Source organism: Ricinus communis, chromosome 2 (assembly GCF_019578655.1).
Source record: "Ricinus communis isolate WT05 ecotype wild-type chromosome 2, ASM1957865v1, whole genome shotgun sequence".
Classification (NCBI taxonomy): domain Eukaryota; kingdom Viridiplantae; phylum Streptophyta; class Magnoliopsida; order Malpighiales; family Euphorbiaceae; genus Ricinus; species Ricinus communis.
Genome location: NC_063257.1, coordinates 16,545,042 through 16,553,949, shown reverse-complemented (window position 1 = coordinate 16,553,949; position 8,908 = coordinate 16,545,042). Strand labels below are relative to the sequence as shown.

Below are 8,908 nucleotides of genomic sequence, written 5' to 3'. Positions count from 1 at the left end.
AATATGTTTCTAATTAAATCTAAAATCTGAATTGGCAAAATATCAGATTTCAAAACCCTAAGTTCTTGTTATCCGAATCAAACCCAATAATCATGCATATTCATCAAAAATTCTAATTTAATCATACTTATCATAAATCAAAATCCTAATCATGTTTCTAAAAATAAATAATCAAAAGAAAACAAAAAAATGAATGAAAGAACTGATTTTAGTGGATGTATGATTGAAGGAACCCTCAGGTTGTCACTATGAATGTTGGATCTGTGAGTTTCTAGCAATGAGGGTGCAGTTGAGTCGAAGGCTGCGTAGGGATCTAGGGCTAGATCTTGCTTATAGAAACCTTTTACTGATTTAGAAATAGTTTCTAATAATAATTCTTTCTTTTGTGGCAACCTATTTAAATTACCCAATTAATAATAAATGTATTGATTATCCATGTCCCATTTATTTATGATTACCGTGTAATTAAATCCTTCCATTGAACAATATCCTGATCAAATGAGGATTGTTGAATAGTCAAATCGACTAACTTGATTCTATGACCAAATCCAAGATACATCTAGACTAAATATGATTAATGCGAAACCCTTTCTTCATTAATCATAATTACCTCGACCAAGGATTTCCTAGTCAAGATGTTATCGGATTGCATAGGATATTCCCCTTGTTTACTCAAGGTAATAGATTCCTTATTGATGAACACCTGCGTCCATGCATATGTAACTAGAGCCATTATTTGCAAGTACCCATTCTAGTTATGAACGGATACCTAAACCATAAGCAAATTCCAATTATATATTCATGAGACAACTCTCTCACCTCAGGTCTGAGGATTAGTTACACTATCAGAACTTAATAATGAATCAGTGACTTAAGTAAATCATCCATCTGATTCGTTATTTCTTCAAGTCATGTTTAATCCACTTGTTTCACAAGTGACCCATAATGATTTACTTAGTAACTCATACTAAATGGCATGAGACTCACCATCCTATATATATTAGTATCTCATACTAATTATAGGGTTAAACATATTATGTTTTTCTTCTAGATTAAAGATGTCCAATATTTAATTTTACGACCAATAACTATTTTATAATATTTATTCTAAAGATCATCTGTCACTCATATTCTCAACTCTTGAGAATAGAGTCTTTAATAAAATATTATTAGACTCATTCAATAATTATATTACTAAGAAAATGAATAATAGACAACTGCCATTAATAAAATGATATTCATTACATAATAATATCATAATGTATGAACCAAAAAGCAAAAGTCCAATTGGCTTTTAAGACATACATCTAACAATCTCCCACTTGTACTAAAGCCAATTGAATAGTATCTGAAACCCATCTCCATAAGATGGCGTTCCAGCTATATCTGCATCATAGCTTCTGTAAAGGGATCAACTACATTCTATTCTAATTCTATTCTAATTCTATTCTTTGCATGACTATATCGCCTCTACCAACAATCTCACGTATGATATGGAAGCGTCTTTCGATATGCTTGGATTTCTGATGAGACCTATGTTCCTTGGCTTGTACAATAGCTCCATTTTTATGCCACAAGAGAGGTACTGCTCAATGGTTGGAATCACTCCAAGTTCTTATCATGAACATTTTAAACCAAACCGCTTCGTTTGCTGCATCATATGCAGTAACATACTTGACCTTTGTAGTAGAATCTGCAGTAGTATCCTGTTTTGAACTTTTCCAACTTACTACTCCATTTTATATAAATACAAACCCTGAGATAAACTTTCTATCATCCATATCTGATTGAAAATTAGAATCTATATAACCATGTAAACTCGGTTCTCCTCCACCATATGTCAAGGACATATCTTTAATTCTTCACAAGTACTTAAATATATTCTTGACCACCACCTAGTGCTCCTTGCCTAGATTAGACTGAAACTTGCTAGTCACACTAACAGCATAGGCAATGTCTAGCCTAGTACACAACATAGCATATATTAAACTTCCAATTGCTGAAGCATATGGCATCCTGGCCATCTGATCTCCTTCCATAGTTGTCTTTGGAGACATACTCTTAGAAAGCTTAATATCATGCCTAAACGATAACAATCCTCTCTTAGAACTAGCATGTTAAATTTCTTCACCACCTTATCTAAGTAAAGACCTTGAGAAAGCCCTATAGTCTTTTTCAATCTATCTCTATAGATACGAATTCCTAGAATATAGGTAGCTTCACATAAGTCATTCATGGAGAAAATCTTTCGCAACCATACCTTTACAGATGTAAACATGCCTATATCATTTCCAAATAACAATATGTCATCAATGTAAAGTAAAAGAAAAGTGATAGCACTCCCACTAACCTTCTTATATACACATGATTCATCCATATTTTTTATGAAACCAAATAATTTGATTGCATATCAAAACAAATGTTCCAACTCCTCGAAGCTTGCTTAAGGCTATAAATGGATCTCTTAAGTTTGCATACTTGATTATGAGTACTCTTGGATTCAAAACCCTTAGGTTGGTCCATATAGATGTCCTCCTTAATGTATCCATTAAGGAAGGTTGTTTTGACATCCATCTGCCAAATCTCTAATCATAGTGTGCAATAATGGCTAAGAAAATCCTAATGGATTTGAACATGGCTACAGGCGAGAAAGTTTCCTCATAGTTAATTTTTTGCCTTTGGCGATACCCTTTCACTACTAGCTTAGCTTTGAAGGTTTCTACCTTCCCTTCGGAACCAATCTTTCTCTTATAAACCCATTTATTCCCTATTGGTAGTATACCTTTAGGAGGGTCTACAAGAATCCAGACTTCATTCTTATACATGAAATCCATTTCTAATCTTATTGCCTCATTCCATTTACTAGAGTCAATATCTGATATTGCCTCCTTGTAACTAGAAGGATCATCTATATGATCTGCATCTTCATAAATGAATAATTCTTTTACATTCCCATGGAGCATGCTATATCTCTCTAGTGGATGAGAAATTCTACTAGATCTTCGAGGTAATGTAATGACAGGGTTGATAGGCGCTAGTTTATTGATTGGTTCTTGACTGATTTGCTGTTGAGATGGCACTTCATCGAATTCTATCTTCATTTAGCTCCCACTTTCTTGAATAAACTATTTTTAAGAAATAGAGCATCCCTGCTAATAACAATAGTCATATTAGCAGGAAGATAGAAATAATATCCCTTTTTTTCTTTAGGATATTTAACAAATTTTCCTTTAATAGATCGAGCTTCCAATTTGTCCACGTTTAGCTTTTTCACAAAAGCTGGACAACACCAAATCTTAACATGTTTAAGACCGGGTCCCTTGCCATTCCATATCTCACATGGAATTTTAGGAACAGGCTTGGAAGGCATTCTGTTTAAAAGGTATAACGTTGTAAGGAGGGCATATCCTCATAAGGAAGTGGGTAAATCCGTAAAGCTCATCATCAATCGTACCATGTCTAACAAGGTGCGATTACACCATTCAATTATGGTGTTCCAAGGGGTGTAAGTTGTGAAACAATGCCATGTTCCTTTAGAAATTGTTCAAACTCACTGCTTAAATATTCACCAGCTCGATCAAATTCAAGGGCTTTAATACTTAGGCCTGTTTGATTCTCTACTTTAGCCATGAATTCTTTGAACTCTGTAAAAGATTTTGACTTGTACTTCATAAGGTACAAATACCCATACAGTGATAAATCATCAATATAGTAATGAAGTAACTATAACCACCATGAGCCATAATGTTAAAAGGTCCACAAACATTACTATGTATCAGTCCTAAAACATTTGAGGCTTATTCCCTTTATCCTATAGAGGATGATCTTGTCATTTTGCCTTGAAGACAAGATTCATATATCAAATATAGTTTAGAACTAATGGAATTTACTAAACCCATTTTAGCTAACTTAATGATTCTTTCTTCTGCAATATGACCTAATCTATGATGCCACAAGTATCTCAGATTTAGTTCTTTGGTTGCTTTGGCATTTATGTACACATTATGTGTTCCGGTTTTATCTACATATAAATTAAAATAATAGAGACCGTTAATTAAAGTATCATATGCTATATATTCATTTTCAAAATGAACTTAACAAACATCATTTGTAAACCTGAATTCATAATTCTCAACTACTAAAGTAGAAAGTGAAATGATGTTTTTGTATGCATTAGGTACATCTAAGCAATCCTCTAATATTAACTTACATCCCGTAAATAAAATAACATATGCAGTTGTTATGGCAATTGCAGCAACATTTGCTCCATTCCCAATTTTTAGGAGTATCTTATTCTTCGTAAGGATCCTACCTTTTACCAGATCCTTCACCTTCCTTGACCTTTTAGGAATTTATAAACTCAGCTTAGTTGCATTTCTAGTGTCCTTTCTAATAAAAGAAACACTTCCCTTTGTCATTAGACACCTCCTTGCCCTTTCCTTTGCCTTTAGTCTTGAATACGCTACCAGTGGATTTAGTCGAAGATTTTCTCTTTGCGCTTATCTTTGACTTAGCCTTACAAGTCGAAGCAATGACAAGAGCAGTCTCTTTACCTTTACCCTGCATAGTTCTCTGAGCTGTCACTATTTGATTAAGGAGCTCAGCTAGTGTACACTTAATCTTGTTCATTTGAAAATTCATAATGAACGTGGAAAAGGAATAAGGTAATGACTATAGTATTAAATCAGTTTATAGATCTGCATCTATAGAGAGATTTAAAACCTCAAGTCGCTCAATTAAATTGATCAACTTAAGTACATGTACTGACACATCAGCACCCTTAGCCATCTTAGACCCGAATAACTGCTTTGATATCTGATATCTAGCAGTTCTGCTATGTTCCCCATACAACTCTTGAAGGTGAAGAATTATGCTAGCAACATCAGTTATTTTATCATGCTGTCTCTACAGCTCATTAGTCATGGAAGCTAGGATATAACACCTAGCCTACATGTCATCAGAGCACCACTTCTCAAGTGTAGCATGTTCCTCTTTCGATGCCCCTACAGGAATGCGACGGGGAACCGTGGTATCAAGAACATAGGCAATGCATTCAGAATTGAGAACTATTCTCAAATTCCTAAGTCAATCAATGAAATTCAGTCCAGTCAACCGGTTAGCATCAAGTATGCTTGCAAGTGGATTAAGGGGGCCATCTTTAAATCTGCAAAGAATAGTAGATTATTAATGACTTGTTATGTAGTTTCATTTTTTTTGTTTTAGTCTTTAAATCAAAATGATTCCTCTTACTAACTTGGCGAATCTCACACTTCCTCGTGACAAATGGAAATTCTCATTGGTGGATTTCTAGCGGGTGATTGGTTTCTTACCAAATTTTAGTATCCCTCACGTTTCATCGATTATTGGATAACTAACATTTTATAAGTAAATATCTCATATTATATACATCTCATGCATGATCCAATCATTTACACTTTGGCTCCTAGTACCTTGAACCTCACGTTTAGTCAATTATTGGTTCATTATACATAGTTAAGTCAAGCCCACTATCTAATAAATATAATTGTAATATTAGAACCTCATCGTGAGTCGACATATTGGCCACTAATAGCGATTATAACATCAAATGCTTAATAAAATTCAATGGATTTATCACATGATCTTTCATAACCCTCATAGTTTGTCCATGATCGATTACTAAGACCATAAAAATCTTTAGATTTTACATAGTGGAGAGCCATGATTTTGATTTCCCATATCATACCATTTATCAACTTAATATTAATTGGAAGATTTTAGTCTTCATTAGGTTTCACCAGTAAACATCTGTTTTAAACATATATCCCATGCATATTAAAGTGGATAAATAAATTCAAATGATTAAGGGCTATCTGTTCTAATTTAATACCAAAGCCACGAATTAAATTTGGGCACCTAGAGTTCAATAAATTACAAGAAATCCAAAAGCCTAAATCAAATCATGATGATCTGGTTTTCTTGCATTTTATATGATCTAGTTCCCTTTTGATTCTTCAATCTTCAAATTTCTTCACTTGTAACACTTTACAATTTATAAACCTTGGCATACAAAGGTGAAATAAGATTACAAAATCAAAGGGTACCAAAATAACTAATTACAATCTTAGTGTAAATAATTAAATTTACAAACCATAAGAATAGATCAAAGAAACATATTCAAATGGATTCCTAAGCCCAAAATCATCCTACATGCAATCAAATTAACTTTTTTTTATCCAATTCTCATTGAATTATTAAAAATTCTTAATTATCAATAGGTTGGCTATGATACCATTGTTGGAAAAACACATGAAATGGCGCAACGGAAGCTCTTAATATTTCACATCTCATGAAAATTAAGATTACAAGTTGTGATTGAGGATTTAAGTTTGAAAAAGGAAATAACTTTTCTTTTATGAACGTGAAGAACACAACGAGAAAGATTAGAATCTTTGAAGGGCAAAATTCAATTCTTGATTGTTGATGATATTTCTGTTAGAGAATTAAATAGAGATTCGCAATTATAAATCCTCTAAATTATCTCATACAACCAATCTCAAGCAAAGCTATTCAGTCCTTGAATATGAAGAACTCCTTCTCCTCTCTCAAGTTTCCTACTATGATAACTTAGTGATTATAGTAAGTATGTCGAATTATCTATTTGATAATAGGAGTAAGAAACTCTTTTATATAGTGTTAAGGATTCATAATCCTTAACGCAGTTGTACAAATACATATCATTACAAAACTCTTTTGTGATGACATGTGTCAAGCAGTATTAACACATGTCATTATAAAACTCTTTTGTGATGACATATGTCAAGCTCTATTAACACATGTCATTATAAAACTCTTTTATGATGACACTTTAAAGTTATACTGACACCACGTGTCAAGCTACTTTCTTAACACATATGTTATCATAAAACTCTTTTGGTGATGAAACGTGTCAAGTTGCTTCCCAAACACATGTCATCATAAACCCTTTTTATGGTGACACGTGTCCAGATGCTTTCTCCACACATGTCATCATAAACTCTTTTATGATGACACGTGTCCTGATGCTTTCTCCACACATGTCATTATAAACCCTTTTATGATGACACGTATCAAGCTAATTTCTTAAGACATTGTCATCATAAAATCCTTTTATAATAACACGTGTCAAGCTACTATACAAACACATGTCATCACAAACTCTTTTGTGATGACATGTATCAAGCTCCTTCAATATATAACACTTATACATTATACAATATTATTACTAGACATTTATGAACTTTAACTTTGGGAAGATGCTAGTGTTCCTACTCGAGGTACAAATTAAGTCCATCGCCGTGCTTTAGTTGATCATAACGGGTGTGACTTTCTAGGTTCATTATTACTTGACAATAAAAATTTAATATTAAACTCTTTAATATTAATTAAAACACTTTAATCAACTAAGGGAACAATTTAATTATTCTCATAAATTGTAAGTGATTTCTAACAACATATTATAATAACCTAATTAATAATGAAGGTATTGATTATCCATGAACCCTTTATTTATGATAACCGTGTAACTATCCATTGAACAATATCCTGATCAAATGATGATCATGGAATAGCCAAATCCACTAACTTGGTTCTATGATCAAATCCAGGATACATCTCGACTAAATATGATTAATGTGAACTCCTTTTTCATTAATCATAATTATCTCGGCTAAGGATTTTCTAGTCAAGATGTTATCGGATCACATAGAATATTTTTCTTGTTTACTCAAGGCAATGGATTTCTTGTTGATGAACACCTACCTCTATGCATATGCAACTAGAGCCACTATTTGCAAGTACTCATTCTTATTATGAACGGATGTCTAAAGCATAAGCAAATTCCAATTACATATTCATGAGACGACTCTGTCACCTCAGGTTTGAAGATTAGTTACACCATCATAACTTAATAATGAATCAATGACTTAAGTAAATCATCCATGTGATTTATTATTTCTTTAAGATGTTTAGTCCACTTGTTTAACAAATGACCCATAATGATTAACTTAGTAACTCATACTAAATGGCATGAGACTCACCATCATATATATATTAGTACCTCATACTAATCATAGGGTTAAACACATTATATTGGTCTTTTGGATTAAAGATATCCAATATTTAATCCTACGACTAAGAACTATTTTATAATATTTATTCTAAAGATCATCTGTCACTTATATTCTCAACTCTTGAGAATGGAGTCTTTAATAAATGTTATTGGATTCATTCAATAATTATAATACTACAAAAATGAATGATAGACAACTGTCATTAATAAAATGATATTCATTACATAATAATATCACAATGTATGACCTAAAAAATAGAAGTACAATTGGCTTCTAGGATATACATCTAACATCATATTCATGCACTAATATTCGAGTCTTCATGATCTTGACTTGAGTAGTCCCTTCACGCTTGTTGGCCAATGAGTCTCAAATTTCCTTTGCAGAAAGGCAATGCTCAACTCCATTATAGTCTTCTCTAGCTAGAGCATAATAGAGGATATTTGTAGCCTTTCTATCCCTTGAATGAAGCTTTCTTTCTTTCGAAGACCATTCCTTCTTAGCCTTGAGCATTTAAATACCATTTTCCTTCTTTGTTGGAAGAGTCACTCCTTCTTCTACAATATCCCAGAGATTAATTCCATCATTTTCGAGGAATATCTCCATGTGATTCTTCTAATATGGGTAATCGGTTCCATTAAGAAGGGAGGCTATTGAATGCTTGATCCATTCCATTAGTTTCCATGGACCTTTACTTCAAGATGATAAAATCTTTTGATGAAGAAGATAAATGCTTTGATACCAAATGTAATTCTAGTAGTAATCAAGAGGGGGATGAATTAGTTGAAATCAAAAATCAAAATAAATTAAACTAAAAT

The 8,908-nt window shown here is 32.7% G+C and overlaps 1 protein-coding gene across 1 annotated transcript; it reads right to left on the bottom strand.

Annotated features, from left to right (window-relative positions):
• Positions 1–3,486: 3,486 nt before the first annotated feature.
• On the bottom strand, positions 3,487–4,788 carry LOC107262462. Its single transcript, XM_015728411.1, has 3 exons — positions 4,723–4,788; positions 4,426–4,620; positions 3,487–3,723 (listed from the first exon to the last, which is right to left on the bottom strand). The coding sequence occupies exons 1-3, from the start codon at positions 4,786–4,788 to the stop codon at positions 3,487–3,489; spliced, it is 498 nt and encodes a 165-aa protein (XP_015583897.1).
• Between the last annotated feature and the right edge of the window lie 4,120 nt (positions 4,789–8,908).

Bases quoted from the DNA above. Each gene is read 5' to 3' on its own strand.
- LOC107262462 (XM_015728411.1), bottom strand. From the start codon at position 4,788: ATGGCTAAGGGTGCTGATGTGTCAGTACATGTACTTAAGTTGATCAAT. The intron at 4,621-4,722 runs GTTTTAAATCTC...CAAATGAACAAG, and splicing joins ATTTAATTGAGCGACTTGAG to ATTAAGTGTACACTAGCTGA. The intron at 3,724-4,425 runs GTGTCTAATGAC...TGGTGGTTATAG, and splicing joins GCAAAGGAAAGGGCAAGGAG to TTACTTCATTACTATATTGA.